The following is a 17,760-nucleotide window of genomic DNA, read 5'->3' as shown; positions in this document are numbered from 1 at the left end:
AAGTGGCCCACCATCGGTTTCAATACGGCGTATACCGGAAGATGAAACACGATGAAGCTCGGTGTATATACGGTATGGCTATCAAGTGCATGTTTGTGAACGCATGTGCATTGTATAGTGGTTTTCACCTGGGAAGGAGAACCGAGATCAAGCGTGTTGAGTGGCAGACAAATTGAAGTCGGAGGAATTGCTGCTGCAGAGGATGCGTTTGAGTTTTCGTCGTATTGACCGTATTCGCGATGCGACGAGAGATGATGTAGCGCCAGAATTGCGCAAACCGTCAACGTTGCAGCGACCCTGTCGGGAGAGAGCCGCTTACTAATCGACGGACCTCCACCTACTAGACGCACACTACACTCCCCGCTCACTGCGCGCGCTAGTAAGCTTCGCAATTGAATCGCAATCATGGCCGACGGACAAGGACTTGACGACATCGATGCTGGTAAGTATATACATTTTGCAGATTTTTTGCACGTTGTTGACAAGTTCCTAGCTGACATCGAGTCCAACTACGATGAGACCACCGACTCCTTCGATGCTATGAACCTTAAAGCCGACCTTCTGCGTGGAATCTACGCGTATGGTTTCGAGCGTCCGTCTGCTTTCCAGCAGCATGCTATCATGCCAGCCATAAAGGGTGAGTACAAGTCGCAATCTTATGCTAGACTCATGCTCACGATGTCGAAAGGCAAGGACGTTGTTGCGCAGGCGCGGTCTGGTTCCGGGACGACTGCTGCCGTCTCTATCTCCGTCCTTCAAAAGATCGACCCCAATATTAAGGCATGCCAGGTCTTAATCCTTGCCCCAACCCGTGAACGTGCACATCAGATTCAGAAGGTCATTGCTACTATCGGTGGCTTTACAAATGTTGAATGCTACGCTTGCATTGGTGGTACTCGCATAGAGGATGATACAAAGGCTCTTCGGGATGGGCGATGGTCAGTAGTCGTTGGCACCCCTGGCCGTGTCCATGACATGATTCACCGCCGTGCTCTCTGTACCGACAACACAAAGATGATCGTGCTCGACGAGGCCGATACCATATTATCCCGCGGTTTTGCTGAGCAAGTACACGAAATCTTCGGGATACTTTGTCAGAGCACGACCACCCAGGTCGTTCTCTTCTCCGCTACCATACCTCAGGACGTGCTAGAGGTCATCACTGAGTTCATGCGTAATCCAGTCCGCATCACAATTGAGAAGTACGAGACTTGCCTTAAAGGTATCAAACATTTCTACGTTACCGTCGAAAACGAACAAGAAGACTGGAAGGTCGACAGCCTCTCCGATCTTCGCAAGACCATCACCAACAGACAGGCGGTGATTTTCTGCAACACTCGTGGGAAGGTCGAATGGCTTACCGATAAGCTTACTGCCCGCGACTTTGCTGTCTCGGCTATACACCGTGACATGGACGCGCCCCAGCGTGATAACAGTATGAGGCAATTCTTTTCTGGCTCTCACGTCCTGGTCGCTACCAACATGCTCGCCAATACGATCGACGTCCAGCAGGTCCCTCTTGTTATCAACTATGATCTCCCAGCCAACCTAGAGGACTACATTCGCCGTGTCGGACATGACGGTGGCGGTCGACTCGGACGTAAGGGTGTCGCCATCAACTTCGTGGCCGCTGACGAACTGCGCACGATGCATGAAATTGAGCAGTTCTACGGCACTCAAATAGAGAAGATGCCGACAAACTCTGCTGGTAGTAATTTTTCTGCGTTCTATGATGTCGTAGTTACTAATTCGCTTCTTAGACCTCTTCTAAGCGTATAAGCGCCCTTATCTTACTACTACCTTCTGTTCGACTAAGTTAGAAAAATTTAGCTTAGGATAGACTCGTTAGCCCGCGAGGTACTACTAAGAGATGATGTAACGCTAGAACTGCATAAACCGTCACTGTTGCAGTGACCCTATCGAGATAGAGCGGAAAACCTCGACTTCTCACAACGCTCTTACTACTGTTCAAAGTCCTGAAATCATTCTCTTGTAGTGGTCGATCGAACCTAAACCACTACAAATCGAGAGAACGGTAATGTGTATACAAAGCTAACTAACAAACCCAGATTAAATACCATCATCCCTTCCATTCCAAGCAACTCCATCATGCTAATTCCAAGAGCACAAAACCAAAGAAGTGAAGAAAACAGTATAACACGCGGTAGCATGATCAGTCCCCTTGATACAGGTAGCATCCCCCAACTTCGGACAAGTTAGATTACCCACCACATCTCCTTCATCAGCATCGTGTTCGTTTTGCGTCTCGGCGTACGAACAAGTGTCTCCATAAGCACGAACCGTGGCAATGCTTGACTTCATCTCCGGCACTTCTGCATCTCCGACGTAAGTTTCTTTCTCCGACACAAGATTGATACCATTCATGCGGCACACTTCCCAGTCAGTGCCTTCGGGTCGCTCGAATCCGGCGAGTCCAGTGATGAGCTTGAATGGCTCGTGATTCGGACCAAGCTGCTGTTGGCTGTGGAAGTAGAATTCGAATTCACCGGGATATTCGTCGTTGTTGTATGAGAATATTGGTGGGGTAGTGGTGGGGGGAGGAGGCACATCCACCGTGGTATGGGGAGGAGGTTTGTCCACCGTGACATAGGTTGTCGTTGTGGTTGGCGGGGGTGGGGTGTGAGTAGGAGTTGGCAGAGTGGTTGTGATTGTGACAACGGAGATGGGGATTGAGCTGGTCTTTGTAGTGGTTGACGACTCTTTCGTGGGTCCTGACACAGTACCGGTCGATGTCCCCAGGCCACTCGTCGGGCCGGTGTATACCTTGGAGTCAAGACTGACATAATCAAAGTCGGCGTACTGTCCCATGGCGTACGAGGAATCGCATCCAGAGTCACCGTTGGCGCAAGGATCATAGTCATCATTCGGGCAGACGAAATGTTTGTAGACAGAGCCATCTGTGAATGAGCCACCTGATCCAAGCCCGAGGGCGTTAGCGACTGCTTGACGCCCTTTAATGCGAGGTTGATCATCAGTACGTCTCCTGGAGGACACTTGGACACCGCTTTTTGCAAGCCCGCTATGCCAGTTTCCAAGCTTGTTTGCAGCTAGTCCAATCAAGCTTCTGAGATGTTGGACAACACGGCCATCAAGCCCACTCGACGAGGAGTCCTGTCCATGGTGTTGCTCATCTCTCGTCTCCCACGTGTTCTTGTCAAGAGTTGTCTCGTTACTGGAAGCAGCGAGATCACGCTTAACAGGATTTCCACCTGGGACGTCGAAGCATCTGAGGTTGATGCCATTCACTCCAGGGTCAGATCTTGGACTGCCTTCGCCATATTCGACACCATTTGAGTCATCATTCGCCCATCCACCCAAGGCTTCATTCCATATCTTTGTGCCGGGTGAAGGATGAAGGCAGTACTGTGGTGGAAGGTCCATAAGTTGGTCAGGTTCGTTTGGGACGCGTTTGACGACTTTTTGTGTCTTTCTTCCAGCGACGACATCGAACCAAGGATCCCATAACTGATACCTGATGGTCCTTGGTGGCAAAGGTCCAGTGTATCCTTGATTGGCCAGTGTGAACTCGATTCCTAGAAACGGTAAGTTGGTCTCTAGTCCTCCCCGTGCGGAATTGCACCAAGGGTATTCATAACTCACCATAAGGCTCTGCACATCTGTTGTGGGCTGTAGAGTCAAGTAAGTAACCGGCATCGTCGTTCGTGGTGGGAGTGTTCTTAAAATCGACACCTTAAAACATGTTAGTCAAGTGTACCATGTTTAGGTTACAACTTAGTGATGAAAGCTCTTGACTTGGTATCATGCGTGCCAGTTTGAGCTCTGTCCTTGGATGTCGAATACTTACAGTAAATGAGACCATCGGCCAGTTCGAAAGGGCTCAGACCAGGGCCTATTCCGAGAGCAGTTTGAGCGTCGTTTCCAGCGGTCCTGTAGAAGTTCGAAAGGTCTCGTCCTGCTCCACCATTCTCACTGCGATATATAAGTCTGTTGACTGAACGAGTGTTCATGACGTTGGTCCTTGGTTTGCTTTTGGTTGGATGCCCACTACCAAAAGGATATTCTTCGATTTCACAGCCAATTAACCCCCAACCGGTCTTGGGAAATTCATCGCCGTTCCGAATCCTGTTAGCATAGTCAACGCTGACAGAACCTTTCCAACCATATTTACCCTGAGCCCAGATCTCGGTATCGTGGAAGTCGGCGTTTGCCTTGTACGTCAGGACACTCGTTCTTCCCCTCGAACTGATGGCCGATCGTGCATTTGCACAGACATTAGGAAAGCCAGTCACAGGATCGCCATCGCATGTGTACGTTCTGTGGCATATACCATTGAACGGCGGATTGGCTTTGTAGTAAGGTACTGCCGGAGGATTAGGACAAGCTGCCTTTGGCTTTGGTGCTCTCGGCAAGAGTCCAAACATGTTTAAGCCATCGGACCTTTTGCCTAGTGGCTGCCAGGAATCGCCACTATCACAGCAGCTTTGAGCTGCGCTGATCAAGTCTTCTGCTGACGCTGGATCTTCATCTGCAACTCTCTGACAGGAGAAGATTGCATCGTCGCCCCCGAGCAAATCGAGAAGACCACTGTCCACTCCGCAATCAACAGTACCTGAGCTAGGGTTGTAAAAAGGGAAATTTCCGTTGGCACAGAGCCCTGTTGACGTACTGAGAGAGGCATCGCATTTCTCGTCTTCTTCCTCGTCATCTCCGCAGCCTTCATCTCCCTCCTGACATTCTTCACTGCCTGGAGGTGGACCTGGGGGCGGAGTCGGTGGTTCAGGGTCGTTGCTGTCAGGCCAATCGGTATTGTGAGGGGTGCAATTCAGAAGACAAGGCCCATGACAGAAAAGCTTGCAGCGGGTGCCACAACCGAACAGACTTCTGCAGGTCGGGGAAGGTCGGCCTGTATGGATGGTGACAAGCGTTGGTGTGTGAGACGATGTGCGGTGTGTCACGACTGCGCCTCCGCTGGAGGACGAGGTTGTCGTTGAAGAGGGTCGATTGGTTGGCGTAGGCTCTTGATTGGGAGTGGTGAAAGAGTAAGGGTAAGGCGGGGGAGTGATGGTCTGGGTGTTGAGAGGATGGGTTACGCCGCTCTTTCTCTCAGGGTTCGGATCATCGGTGATCACAAATGGCGAAGGCTGTATACTTTCTGTCACATATATCACAGTGTTGTTGGGATCCTTGGCAGTCGGATTGGGAAAAGGTACTTCCCAGTATGGAATGGCCGTGGTAGTAACAGCAGGAATTGTGAGAGTGGTGGTTTGGACGGTACGCGTGACAGTCTTGGAAGAGGTTTTTCGGCCACTTGTGTCGGTATAGGTAACTGTGGTCGTCCAAGCTACATTCAGAGAAGTGGTGTAAAGCGGGAATGTGATGGTTGTAGTGGTAGAAAGCTGAAAAGGCGGAAGGATGAAAGTACACGGTGGTTGACACTGGATGGTAGGGTCTTCCTCGGTCCAGACACTGGGATCAATGAAGACGTAGGTATTATTACCATCGGTTGTAACGCCATCAGAACTGTTTCCCGGGACATATCCGCCGATATCTGCACCTGTATCACCAAGAGGAGTCCATACTGAAACTTCAGTGGTGTACTGTTCCTGGGTGTCATTCGAGTAAACAGGCAGAATACCACCCAAAGGGCTGGCGACCTCAATAGCTCCTTTCGTGAACAGGTTTAGAACCCATACTCCCTGTGAGTAACTCGTCTCAACAAGACGCTGTTGACAAGATTCCGTCGTCAAACAGCCCTGTGTGAAATCGAAGAAGAAACTGTATAGACCGGCGCCATAGACGAAGATATCTGTGGAGTTCAGGATTCTCAAAGCATAAGCTTCTTCACAGTTGTCCTGAGAGCTATCACACATCGGATAAGTGGGATCTTCTGTGAATTTTCCGATGGTGAATGGCTTGGTAGCCGGTGGGTTCGGCTGGAAATATGGTGTCTCTGTTTGCATGCATCCAAGATAGATATCCTTGGCTCCAACGAGTTGGTATTGATAAAGCACGTTGTGCTCCACAGATGAGCCGTAGAACCAACTTGGTCCTTGCGACTCAATCAGGAAGCCACGGCCGGCATACACGTTGAGCTGGGTAGATGTGGTCGTGTTACCTTCCACAGGAAGATCGAGGTCGTGATCTGCAGTCCAACCCCAAATGTTCTCAAAGTAACCAGATGACTGCTTGGTAACGTGCATCAACAAAGAAGCGGCAATGCATTTCGGGTCGACATCTGAAGCACCTTTAGGGCAGTCTTTGAACTGAAGGCGTGATTTAGCAGCTCCACCGACGCGGAAGTGACAATCCCACATTCCAGCTAAAATCTGTCAGCACTTCGTGTGGCATACTCTTCCACATGTACGGCGGATTGCTTACCAGATCCCTGAGACGTTGCCTTAACATTCCACTCCACCAAGATCGCACCCGCAGTGGCGCCCTGAACCGTGAACATCAGATCAGAGAGTTCAACCGTGCCGGAATCGCCGGGCTTGCCCACACGAAACATGACTTTAGGGTCAGTCTCGTCCTCAAAGTAAGATCCTGAAGCCATAATCTGTGACCAAGCAGAACCAACGATTTTTGAGCCGACAGGAACCTCAACAGTACCCTTGACGATATAAACGCCAGCGGGAAAGAAAACAAGAGAGCCGACCGAGCTTGAGAGGATGGAATTGATCAAAGAAGTCTGATCTCCAGTGCCATCATTCTTGACTCCTTTGCTCAGCACATTGACAACATCACCAGATCCCAGAGATGCATACTGAGGTCGAGATACAGCGAACAGGTTGTTGTTGGAGTTCAAGGACGATGATCGCTTCGGGTTGGGACTGATGTAGCCATGAGTGTTGTTCCCCTCATCGTTGATATCTTGGAAGCGATGGCCCATGGCCCAACCGTTCACAGTCAGCGAATCACCTTGGGTGACTTCCAGAAGGGAATCTGCATTTCCAGAATAGAAAACGATCTGATGCGAGTTTGGTCCATCCACGAGCAAATTGTCGAGATACAGTGCAGGGTATGGCCCGCCAGCAGTCAACCCAATAGCGTATGGAACACTGTTGAAATGCGAATCGATAATGGACATTGAGCCTGTTCCTTGGCCGTCGATGCCTCCAAAGTTCGAGCAATCGAAAGCTTGATAGCAGTTGTTGACCGTGATGCTTTGCCACACCCAGCCCCAATTCCAAATTGAGCTGACTGCTGTCAAGCAACTGTTGAAGACGAGATTCCGTGCTGTCATCTGCTGAGAGCCGGCACGATAACCAATGTTTCCATAGTTGAACGTGAGATCGCTCACGAAGCCACCGGATCCGTTTTCTTGGAAGATGCCAACAGCCTTGGTACTGTTACTTCCAGAGTTGACTACTTGACCAGAGACTGGCATGTTGAACACAATGTTTTGCAGAGAAGTTGCTTGCGCTACTTGCCAATGAATGCCGCAAGGGACATATGTCTGATCTCCTTGGACGATGTCATTTGGCATTTGTGTCAAGTCGATGATGAAATTGCGAATCTGGCGGTAGAATTGATTCTGGTTGATATACCATTCATCTCCGTTTGCTTTCGGGATGTATACGTCTGTATCGATCAGAGCTATGCCAGAGAAGTTCGTGGAGCCTTTGATTGTAGGAGGGTCTTGAGGATTGCCAACAAATTGAGTATAATAGTATCTTGAGCGAAGTCAGCAACGTCCGTTCACACTTGAAAACATGAGACTGACTGGATGATAGGAGTGGTGACCAGATATGTACCAGGTGGGAAGTAAACCAAGGCACCTAGAACGCTTGTAGAGCCGCATCCCTCACCACATCGGTCTCCGTCGCTAACAGCTCTGTTGATCGCAGCAGTGTCATCAGTGATACCGTCGCCCACGGCTCCATACTCGGTGACGTCGCGAAAGAATTTGTAGCCCGAAGGTGCGTAAGGCATCTGGAAGAATCAGTGCGTGATAACTGGTGTGAGGCTTTGATCGAGACTGTACCTGTCCTTGGTCACCCATTTCTGCCAACCAGTAACCTGAAGCTCGACGATTGAGAACACTGTTCAGAGTATGATCCAGAGTTTTGCCCGCGGCATCCGTGACATTGCTGATTGTTCTGTTCAGGTCGTTAAAGATTGAAGTGACAGGTCCATTGAGTACGCCTTTATCTGGCGCGGCTCCGAAGGTGTTTCCCTGATTGTCGACCATATAGGAAGGAGGGGGTGAGGGCAACCCGGGCGGCATTCCCTGGAGCTCTACCATTTGGCTCCATACCACAGGCAGCCAACTCAGGACAAAATGAAGGCTTCTCATGGCGATGGAAGGACTGAGCGTGCAAGATTTCAAACTCAGGACGGATCATTTACCTATATATGCCAGAGGATATCCACACCAGATTGCGTCTATGTGACCATGAGCAAATTTGCCGACTCTTGTTAGCGAGATTGAACAGTATCTCCTTTGGCAAGGAGTCATCTGCGAGCATGATTTCGAAAGGCCATCAAGCAGCAAGCTCTGAACGCGAAGGATTATGCTGTGCGACCCGAGGTTAGATCTAAGCATCAGAAGGGGAGTTCAATTTCCTTTACGTGACCAATCAACATGCTTCTATCATCCGAGAAGAGAAGAATATAGGAACTACGCTAGTTGTAGGATCGTAAGATGTAGCCAAGCTTGGTGTGATAACATATCGTGGAAGGAAACGAATCAAGGTCAAATTGGCAAAATGATGGATGGATCAGATCATTGTCATGTGATGCTTGAACTTGTATTGCGGAATATTGATGTGGAGATGGCGAAGCATGCAATGGTGGACCGGATCGGAAGCCGGTCAACAAGAAAGCAAGATTGGCAGGCTCAACCAGCTCATGTCAAAGCCCAAGAATGATTGAACCCAAGATCTGATAACTTTTGGGGCAGCTCGATTGGCACTTTCCTTGTGAGCGCCGACTCCTTCTCTTCAACGTCTATTTCGCTCGCTCTGCATGTTCAAGAATGATTGTTGACATACTGACGGTCCTCGATGTATGGAAGCGATTTGATAATACAACCGGTCTGAATTGATTGTATGATGGTTCTCGGCTCAAGGAGGGGAATGGAGACTGCAAATAGATTCTGCGCCTCGACACTTTGTTCAGAGCGATTGGAGCTCAGCATTGCTTTCTTCATCGTTATGTGTGCATGAAGGAAGCATTGGTATGTGCAGCGAAGCATGATTTAACTATTGCAAGCCATGAGAATCCTTCCGCAGAGCATTGACACACAGAAATTGCTCTTGTTGGTGCTATAGGATTACAGCAAAGCAACTAATGCAGGTTGAGTCATCTGGAACGGCTTTCCGATAATCGAATCATATCGAGTAGACAGGACATTCAGAGCAATCATCTGAATATGTGGTGACCCATGCACGCTCGAATCCTACAGAGGGAATCAAAGTGGAATCCTTGGCTTCGCTTGTTTTCCAAACACTAATGCAAAGCCAATATTTCCCAAGCATTGAACGTGACCATATACCGAGATCAACATCCGTGAAGTTTCGATTGTTCGCCCACTTATCAACTGATGACATGGATGATGATGGCAACAGTCAATTTATGGCTTCTGAACAGTTGAGAATTTGCGGATGTATAATTTTCCATTGAGTCATTTGTACGTATCGCCGAACTCTCCAGATCACTGACTGCTTCTCTCCAATTCACTGCTCAATTTGCTCCCTGCAACGCGATCTTGTCCTGTCTTAACAGCAGTAGCCCGGCAGCTGCGTGACGCGGTTGGCCAAGAAGCCCCATGGAGGTTGACAACCACCTTGGTCTTGGTTGAACTGGTAAGCCTTACCTGGAGGATATCAATCACAGAGTTCATGGACTGCGGAGTTGACCTTTGAACTTACCATCCTTGCATTGGCAGACAGCGTAGTTGATGCAGCAATTGGGAGCTTGGCTGTAGACACGTTAGAAAAGGCAAGAGAGGAGATCAACCATTGGGGAAAACATACAAGGGATAGCAGCCACTGTCGCCGCGAGCGTCAAGTTCAACAGTCTCAACTTCGGGAATGACGCTGGCAAAAGCCAAAGGCAACAGGCTGGCAACGATGATAGAAAGTCTCATCTTGGAATATCGTGAGGAATGATTGTTGGATGGTAGATCAAGATTCGGGGACGACTGATAGTTATAACATATTCTGGCTACCTTTTTGCCGGTCAAGAGCGGCTTGGTACAGAGCAAAGGATTATTCGGCAACTTCGTTCATCATAGCGAAGAAATTGCTTGTTGGTGGAATTGCCAAATCCTTCGTCTTTTGAGCTAACCAGGCGAATTAATCTACGTGCGTTCGGATTGCAGCGGCGAAGCATCCATACAATGCCTCTTCTAAGAAGACTCGTGCTGTTTCACCAGATGAGAGCAATACTGGCAAGCGAGTCCGATGATGGATGATAGGCCATCAGAGTTGCATATCCATGAAGCTAGTGAACCAATTACACATAGAGTAAACAATTGCAGACACTGCGTGGACTGGGCTTTGGGATTCTCAGAAACGAGAACACAGATGAGCCGGGTGAACTTCGGAAAGGCGCTATAGGAAGGAGGTTCAAGAGGTAGCCCCACATTTGTACCGAGGCATTGACATCGCTCATATCTAAGCCAATCTATCTCATCTGTGCGGGGCCTAATTGTCGCTTCACAGGTTCTGACTCGATTTCAACATCTCACAGGGCATCCTACACGCCAAGAATGAATGCTATAAACCCGGCCCGTACCCCTATGCAGTCTGTCTGCGACTTTGATTGAGACAACTGTCCAGACTAACCTCACGGACCCCACCTTCCAACATGTCTCTCGAATTCGTCGAAGCCGAACTACGCGACGCCTTCGAGCATTACCGCTCTCGAGTGATCCAACTGAACAGGAACAATCTCGCCAAACTGTTCGAAATCGTCGAAGTGTCACCTGACAGCACTGAACTAGAGGATCTCGAGCTTGTCGCCGTGGAGGAATGGGATTCACTTCCTGACTCGATCAACACTTTGAGCGACTTTTATTCCCTACTTTCCGATGGCACCGAGCCTCCACTTCCCGGAGACAGACGACTGCAACTTCTTGCCGAGATCGAAGAATGCTTGCAAAACCATGTACCATCCGAGTGGCGACCTCTGAGTTTGCCTGAAGATTTCAAGCAACTTTGCGTACTTACGGATGGCTTAACTGGACCAGGACTACCCAAGACCAATGCAATGTATATCCCGCATGCCTTCAATGGACTGAGCTCTCCTCTCGCATCCCTCAAAGGCAATTATCTCTCTGCCGAGGAGATGAAAGCCGAGCCATTCTTGGATCTGCTGGACTACGAGGTTGCTGTAGCCATCGGCATGGGTGATGTCGCAGGTGGTACTGGTGGTGGCTCATGGTTGTGTTGGTGCAAGGACGACTTCACAGAAACCTGGAAATGGAGATGGGCCGTCCGTCTTGGCCACGATCAACCTCCACGTGTCTATGAAGATGTGGTCAGTCTTCTGGAGAAATACTGGAAAGACTTCCTTACCAACATCATCGCATCTTATGATGATATTGGTCAGAATGATCTGTAGATGGATCATGCTCATCACAGCATTTTTTTATTGCTCTGCCCAATCTTCTTACCATTCATCTTGAATGTCTCTAGGGCATCGGTGCAAGTTCGACTTGACGGCTCAACTCTCGAAGATTGGTTTCTCTTTGCAGTGGCCGCGCAATTGTTCTGAGTCGAGATTGTCTCCTAATTCGTCAATTTAGATGTACCGGTGGCTTTTCCTAGTGGATATGTACGAACAACTATACACCGAAAATCCGCCTGTTATATCTCCACCGGATGGAATTTTATCCAGATCGTGGTCCGAGACCCGCAAATCGCGATCAGATAGCCTGCCAAGAAAGTTTGCATCGTTTAGGTAGGTAGTAATATAGCGAAGCTTTGGGCTTCATCTGCTAAATTTCCGCGAAATCCAGCCAATCCTTCGACATCCGTCATGTATCTAGGAGATACAGCCGGCAAACCAATCGGCACTGTCGTTGTGTTGGGTAATGAACAAGTCAGTCAATCTGCTCGTCTCTCTCTTTCGCGACCCTCGCTTCTTTGAACATGTCTGCTTTTCCAATTTTGTCCTTCCTCGCATTCCTCGCCACTCGAAGGACCGAGGTCGACCCTGAATATGAGCATATCTACACCACATTGACAACATTTGTCTCCCGTGGACAGACGGTAGTGGAAGACATCCCTCCTCTATCTCTGCTTGTTGGATCCAATAACTCGGCTGAGTCACTGCAGTCATTCGCTGTGGCCGTCGAGTATTTACGGCTGTTGGTATGGACATCCCTTACGTACTGCCATGTGGTATCTGTTCAGAAACGCAGAATGATGTATGGTCTGATGGTGATCGCGTTTCTTGTCCCTGTTCTGCTTTTCGATAGCGGACATGAGCATCTATCACCGGCACAGACTGCTGCAACGCTTGGTGAACTCTTCTATACTATTGCACTGGCTACAACCATGATTGGTCGAGACAAAGCTCAGTCAAACGTTTTGACAAGAACAATTTGTCTCGATAGTATGCTCGCCATTTCCTTCCTGCTCGGATGTCAAGACTCGAACTGGATCATTACGATGATCCTCCACCAGTTAGATCAATTACTCGACTTCTGGCAGAGACTGGGAGATAAGAGTCGAACCCTAGTTCGTCTGCACAACCGACTGAGAACAACAGGACACCGCTGACATCTCCAGGTATGGACTTTTGGTGGCGCCGTCTCTCGAGTTCTGCTTCGGATCACCATTTCTTTGGCTTTGGTCTTTGTTGTCCTCAGCTTTACTTATCCGATTTCCGAGCGAGCTGCTGGAGGAAACTGGAACTTACGATACCTTCCTGCAGATACTAGACGATTTCTGCGTGGCATCACTAAACCACAAACTCTCGTCACTGACTACGCAATCTCAAGGTAATCTCATTCAATCTCCTGTTGTCCATCACAGACTACTAACACCAACTCAGATATGCCATTATGCCAGACACACCAAAAAGCCTGTACTTACAAGGAGCCGGGTTCCTCTACACAGACGACTGGACCTGGGACGACAAAATGAACCTATTTCGACCCCTGAACGATACAGAATCCGCCGAGGAAACCACGTCACGCGCGAGTCTAAGAGATTCTATCAGATATACCTGTGCGTCAACGCACCTTTGTTGTCCAAGATCGTACTGACGTCACTTCATCAGCACCATGGACTTTCCGAAAAGCTCACACCTCTGATCATGCTGAAGGTTTCCTCCGAGATAACGAGCTCATCTACATCAGCAGTGGAGATAGTGGAAGATATCTCGCCGTCGAAGTAGGTGTGCCGAGTATAGTCGACCGTGTGAACTTCATGTACGTCGATAACCCCATCGATCCACAAAATGACGGCATTCGGTGGACAGTCAGGTAAACACCACACCAAATCACCCAAATTATCAGACGCGATTCCCTACTGACAGCTATTAAAAGCACTATCGCCTCAACGAACGAAGCTGCGACTTGGGTACTCGAGTACTCTCCAACGCTATCACAGAGATTTAGACTCTGGAACATAGCAGCGAATTGCTCTCTAGCAACATCATACCGCTCATTCCCTGATTGGAATGGTATTCTAGCTAATGATACTGTGCTCAAGGGATTGAGATTGGAGCTTGAGTTGACTTGTTTGAGTGATGCGAGTGTTGCGGCCTCGACTTGGGAAATCGTTGATGGTGAGTCCTAAAAACCGTATTCACATTTCTCTATGCTTTGCAAGGATCGAGGCCTTTGCAAATCAAGAAGACTGATGAAGTGATAAGGATATCAAGAATTCACGAATTCCAAATTGGCATCGGAAACGCAATTGTCAGCATTTTTCCGCTCGTTGCGAGGACGGCTTGGGTATCAACATAACATGATCAAAGCGATTCTAGCCCTGTAAGACAATCCGCTAGCTAACCATTCTTGCAACTTTCCTTCTAACACTTTCTCTAGCAAATCATTCCGTCACAACCACAGTAATCTCCAACACATGCCCATCCCTTCTCCAACCACATTCAACAGAAAACACACTATTCTCTCGAATGTATTGATCAGCGCTTTCATCTTCTTCCGCTTTATACAAGCGATTTTGATCAGGAGAAGAAAGTCTAAGCAATCTGCGCACGTCAATCAAAACCTCAAAGCAAAAGTGTTATCGAGAGTGGCGGTGTGGTTGATGTGTGTGCAATGGCTATGGAACTCGATGTTTGGGAAAGTGAATGGAGGGCTTTGTATTATTTCATTGGTACTGATGATTTTGCTTTAAGAAAAATGGAGGATTCGATCAAGAGGAGACAAGAGCATGGATAAGAGTGTTCGAAGTTCGGTATAATATTTCAAGAGTCTCCTACCCATCTTCAATAGTCACTTCGATGGGTCTTGCGTTTGGCAGAGGATGAGAATATAGGCGAGGAGACTTGCAATTAATCGTGCATCAAAGGCCCACTGACAATATGATGGAAAAACGGTGGTGAAGATCCGTCCGAAGCTCTGAGGTTAGTCACAGTCGTGTCGGCGATGGTTGTGGTCAGGATATATATCACTCAGCGCTTCTACTCCCTACCACGAAGTTTTCGTTACCTCTTTATTGACTTGTGATTAGTCGGAGCCAAGGGAAGATATTAGCATGAAGCTACAATATCTTCCCTTGACATTCTGAGTACAAACACAGCCATCGTAGCCTATTGGCAATGTGCTTGATCGCATAACAGAACAGTAGACCTTATAGCGGAATCAACGAAGTGACAAAAGACTCTCAAATCTCATGGACTGTATGTTGATAGGCGCGACACGTTCCCTTGAGCTTGCTGATAGAAGGATCGAAGAAAGGAAGTTGCAAAGACGGTGGTCAAGTGTGTCGCAAACATGCCAAGCCATGACGCCTTCAGCCCCACTTTTTATCGCCGAGCTCTCCGACTCGCGTCCGCCATCTTCATTCCATTGATTTCATCTTCGATTGCTACAAGACCATTCAGTAATTTATGGAAGGTCACTCTCATCCATACCAAATTGCTATTCATGTCTGGTAGTGAAGCTCCTCGCTCTTTCCTGCAAAAAGCCGTCAGTTCATTGTAGCAAACGCGACACGGTGAGTTGAGACTGACGGCTTTCGCAGTGTGAGAATTGTCGATTGAGGAAGATCAAATGTGACAAGCAAATTCCTTGTGCAAGTTGTCAGACGCTTGGTATTACTTGTCAAGCTGCAGCCGCACGTGCAGCAGAGCATAGGCCTCGTATTGTGGTCACTAGCCAGTATGAAAGACAGATTGCTCTGATTCAGGAACGACTGCAAGGAATTGAAAGCAGTCTGAAACAATTATCGCAACACTCTGCTGCGTCGACCCCTCGACCTGCATCGTACAAGGCAGAAGTCGTCAATGGATCTACTCAGTCGGATAAATCCATCTCGATCTATGAAGGAGAATCATCATTCGGCAATCAGACAATACAAGCAGGTCAGCTTGCCGATGTCACAGCAACAGCAGTCGTTGGCACAGCATCGAATGAGTTATCAAGTGCTCTGTCATTATTGAAAGATAGCTTGAAGCGTCATGAAGCTCTATCGCGAACCCATGAGACGCACCTCAGCACAAGAATCAAGCTCGACCTCATGAGCCAAGACGAGCTTCCCCCTGCTCCGCTCGTCATCGCCCTTATAAACAGAGCAAAAGGTAAATCACCATTGAACGCACTCAGAAGACAATTCGCTTAGCCATATGACACAGCAAACCCATCACTATCATTGGTCGCATTTTCTTACAAAGGCGTCTCACAATTCGAATCACTCTGCCAGAAGGTTTATTTCCCACTTGAACCACCGCCCGCAGGTTCAATGACATTTTTCTACGGCTTTCTTTACTTCGTCATCCGAGACTATTGGGCCCAGCAGGACCCTGCGCTCCGCGAATACGACGCACAAGCGATCATCGACCTCTGCGAGACGAGATTCTGCGCTGGACTTGAAAAGTTCGAAACACTTACCATCCCCGTATTGCCAAATATCCAAGCTCTTCTCATAGGTGTAAGATTCGCTCTCTACCGCCATTGTTATTTTGACTCATTTAACATTTTTGCCAGGCCATCAAAGCGCAAGAAGAATGCAAACTCTCCCTCTCCTGGACCTTCCTCTCCGCAGCAGCAACCCAATGCCACACCCTCGGTTTCCACCGCAAATCCACCCTCTCCCACGAACCCCGCGAAACCGCCGACATCAAACGCCACCTGTTCTGGCAACTCTACATGCTGGATAAAAACCTATCTCTGAACCTAGGCCGCGGCTCCAATTTCAACGATTCGGATATCGATGCCGAGTTTTTCACTCCGTCGACGCATCCGCAGCAGAGACCTTGGGATCTGATGTCTTTGGATACGATTCTGTTTGCCAGATTGCAGGGGCAGGTTTATGAGAGGTTGTATTCTGCTTCTGCTATCGAGGCGGGGGTGGATGAGCGGGCGGCGGCGATTGAGGAACTCTCCTCTCAAGTCAACGCTCTTAGAAATCAACTCCTATCCGTAAGTTTTTCTCTACCCCTTCTTTCCGTCCTCATCAACACGCATATCACTGACGTTTTCGAAAAATCCAACAGATCGATTTTACGGGTGCATACTATCAAGAGCGATTGATAGGGATGGCGCATTCGGCCGATTTCGTCTGTTATTCCGTGTTGACCGTGATCCACCGCGCCCAATCCCTCACCACCACCGCCACCGAAATCAGCCCCAAATGCTATGAAGCTGCCAGATTAGGCTTGGAAAATCACTTGAAGTGTTTTGCGCAATTTCGGAACCGCAGCGTGCCTCAGCAGGCGGAATATGTGAATTGGTGAGTTTTCTTATCCCCTATTCCGATTTTTTACCACTTGATTGTTTTTACACTTGCCTACTTCCTCGCTGTTGTTTCACCAAGGATGTTTAGCTAATAGGAGTTTTTTTTTTTCTAGGATTTTGTTATATCCATCCTTCACGCCTTTCACGGTAATTTTCATCCACGCCATCGCCACATCCGCACCTTCCGAATTACAACTACTCCAAGAAACCGTGGCGGCGTTGAATCACGTAAAAGCCCTTTCCCCAGCAGCACGCCGTTTACACGACGTATGCGCAGCATTCACCCAAGTCGCCGCCGCATTCATAAATTCGCAACGAACACTTAATGGATGGCATAGAAGGGGAGACGGAACATTATCACTGCCATCTGCGGAGACTGGAGTTACTGGTGTGCAAGGGTTTGAGGGTATGGAGGGGATGATGGGGCAGCAGGGGCATGATCAAGATGCCTTGTCTGCGTTCTTGTGCAGTCTTGCTGGTAACAATAGGCCGTTGACGGATTTTTTGCATATGGATTTGTTGGATGCGGAGTTCAATATGCCGGAATTGTTCTCGGCTGGGGAGCAGTAGAGAGCTAGGGTATTCGATCTTTTGATTCACCATTTGCCACATCTGGTCATATCAGACACTTTCATTATTCTAGAAAGCCTCATCTCCGTGAAGAAAGAAGTAGAGTCTTTCATAATCAAATAAGATTGATATCTAGGAAGACGCGATGGATATCATTATGAACATGGCCTTCTCGAGTCTAGAGTCAATGGCGCGGTCCAGATTTCGAACATTCTGTTGTGTATTCTCGCAATCTTGAATACGATTCGGGTGATAGTTTCCATCATGCTGAAAAGTGATTTCTAGTCCTTGCATGCGAGATACTACAAGACGATGGAAGTGATGAAGGG

The 17,760-nt window shown here is 48.5% G+C and overlaps 7 protein-coding genes across 7 annotated transcripts; 5 read left to right on the top strand and 2 right to left on the bottom strand.

Moving 5' to 3' along the window:
* Nucleotides 1-398: 398 nt before the first annotated feature.
* Nucleotides 399-2,036, top strand: M438DRAFT_305144 (P-loop containing nucleoside triphosphate hydrolase protein). Its single transcript, XM_029902216.1, has 4 exons — nt 399-442; nt 494-637; nt 689-1,708; nt 1,761-2,036. Exons 1-4 carry the CDS (start codon nt 406-408, stop codon nt 1,769-1,771), a joined length of 1,212 nt encoding a protein of 403 aa, XP_029756138.1. The 5' UTR covers nt 399-405; the 3' UTR covers nt 1,772-2,036.
* A 2,730-nt stretch (nt 2,037-4,766) lies between these two features.
* On the bottom strand, nt 4,767-8,173 carry M438DRAFT_386249 (pectin lyase-like protein; the record flags this gene model as incomplete). Its single annotated transcript, XM_029908985.1, has 4 exons — nt 4,767-6,301; nt 6,361-7,655; nt 7,706-7,914; nt 7,967-8,173. Coding segments are annotated over 4 exons (3,246 nt in total), but the record flags the coding sequence as incomplete, so codon positions are not given.
* Nucleotides 8,174-9,621: 1,448 nt separating this feature from the next.
* On the bottom strand, nt 9,622-10,072 carry M438DRAFT_368973 (uncharacterized protein; the record flags this gene model as incomplete). The annotated part of the gene is made up of 3 exons (XM_029908075.1): nt 9,622-9,799; nt 9,855-9,904; nt 9,960-10,072. The coding sequence occupies 3 exons, from the start codon at nt 10,070-10,072 to the stop codon at nt 9,702-9,704; spliced, it is 261 nt and encodes an 86-aa protein (XP_029756136.1). The 3' UTR covers nt 9,622-9,701.
* A 562-nt stretch (nt 10,073-10,634) lies between these two features.
* Nucleotides 10,635-11,702, top strand: M438DRAFT_349216 (uncharacterized protein). The gene has a single exon (XM_029906343.1). It carries the CDS (start codon nt 10,795-10,797, stop codon nt 11,548-11,550), a length of 756 nt encoding a protein of 251 aa, XP_029756135.1. The 5' UTR covers nt 10,635-10,794; the 3' UTR covers nt 11,551-11,702.
* Nucleotides 11,703-11,994: 292 nt separating this feature from the next.
* On the top strand, nt 11,995-13,424 carry M438DRAFT_409034 (uncharacterized protein; the record flags this gene model as incomplete). The annotated part of the gene is made up of 4 exons (XM_029909994.1): nt 11,995-12,671; nt 12,723-12,934; nt 12,988-13,163; nt 13,261-13,424. The coding sequence occupies exons 1-4, from the start codon at nt 12,081-12,083 to the stop codon at nt 13,422-13,424; spliced, it is 1,143 nt and encodes a 380-aa protein (XP_029756134.1). The 5' UTR covers nt 11,995-12,080.
* A 275-nt stretch (nt 13,425-13,699) lies between these two features.
* Nucleotides 13,700-14,311, top strand: M438DRAFT_349215 (uncharacterized protein). The gene is made up of 3 exons (XM_029906342.1): nt 13,700-13,725; nt 13,813-13,930; nt 13,988-14,311. The coding sequence occupies exons 2-3, from the start codon at nt 13,908-13,910 to the stop codon at nt 14,298-14,300; spliced, it is 336 nt and encodes a 111-aa protein (XP_029756133.1). The 5' UTR covers nt 13,700-13,725; nt 13,813-13,907; the 3' UTR covers nt 14,301-14,311.
* Nucleotides 14,312-14,998: 687 nt separating this feature from the next.
* Nucleotides 14,999-17,488, top strand: M438DRAFT_327072 (uncharacterized protein). Its single transcript, XM_029903155.1, has 6 exons — nt 14,999-15,094; nt 15,150-15,705; nt 15,760-16,055; nt 16,112-16,546; nt 16,621-16,856; nt 16,975-17,488. Exons 1-6 carry the CDS (start codon nt 15,053-15,055, stop codon nt 17,429-17,431), a joined length of 2,022 nt encoding a protein of 673 aa, XP_029756132.1. The 5' UTR covers nt 14,999-15,052; the 3' UTR covers nt 17,432-17,488.
* Nucleotides 17,489-17,760: the final 272 nt, after the last annotated feature.

Source organism: Aureobasidium pullulans (assembly GCF_000721785.1).
Source record: "Aureobasidium pullulans EXF-150 unplaced genomic scaffold scaffold_28, whole genome shotgun sequence".
Classification (NCBI taxonomy): Eukaryota; Fungi; Ascomycota; class Dothideomycetes; order Dothideales; family Saccotheciaceae; genus Aureobasidium; species Aureobasidium pullulans.
This window is presented reverse-complemented; position numbering and strand designations above follow the sequence as displayed.

Coding starts and splice junctions, on each gene's coding strand:
- M438DRAFT_305144 (XM_029902216.1), top strand. CDS start 406: ATGGCCGACGGACAAGGACTTGACGACATCGATGCTG. Junction 443..493: donor ACTTGACGACATCGATGCTG/GTAAGTATATAC, acceptor ACAAGTTCCTAG/CTGACATCGAGTCCAACTAC. Junction 638..688: donor TATCATGCCAGCCATAAAGG/GTGAGTACAAGT, acceptor CGATGTCGAAAG/GCAAGGACGTTGTTGCGCAG.
- M438DRAFT_349216 (XM_029906343.1), top strand. CDS start 10,795: ATGTCTCTCGAATTCGTCGAAGCCGAACTACGCGACGCCTTCGAGCAT.
- M438DRAFT_349215 (XM_029906342.1), top strand. CDS start 13,908: ATGATCAAAGCGATTCTAGCCCT. Junction 13,931..13,987: donor ATCAAAGCGATTCTAGCCCT/GTAAGACAATCC, acceptor CACTTTCTCTAG/CAAATCATTCCGTCACAACC.
- M438DRAFT_327072 (XM_029903155.1), top strand. CDS start 15,053: ATGTCTGGTAGTGAAGCTCCTCGCTCTTTCCTGCAAAAAGCC. Junction 16,547..16,620: donor TTAGAAATCAACTCCTATCC/GTAAGTTTTTCT, acceptor AAAATCCAACAG/ATCGATTTTACGGGTGCATA. Junction 16,857..16,974: donor CAGGCGGAATATGTGAATTG/GTGAGTTTTCTT, acceptor TTTTTTTTCTAG/GATTTTGTTATATCCATCCT.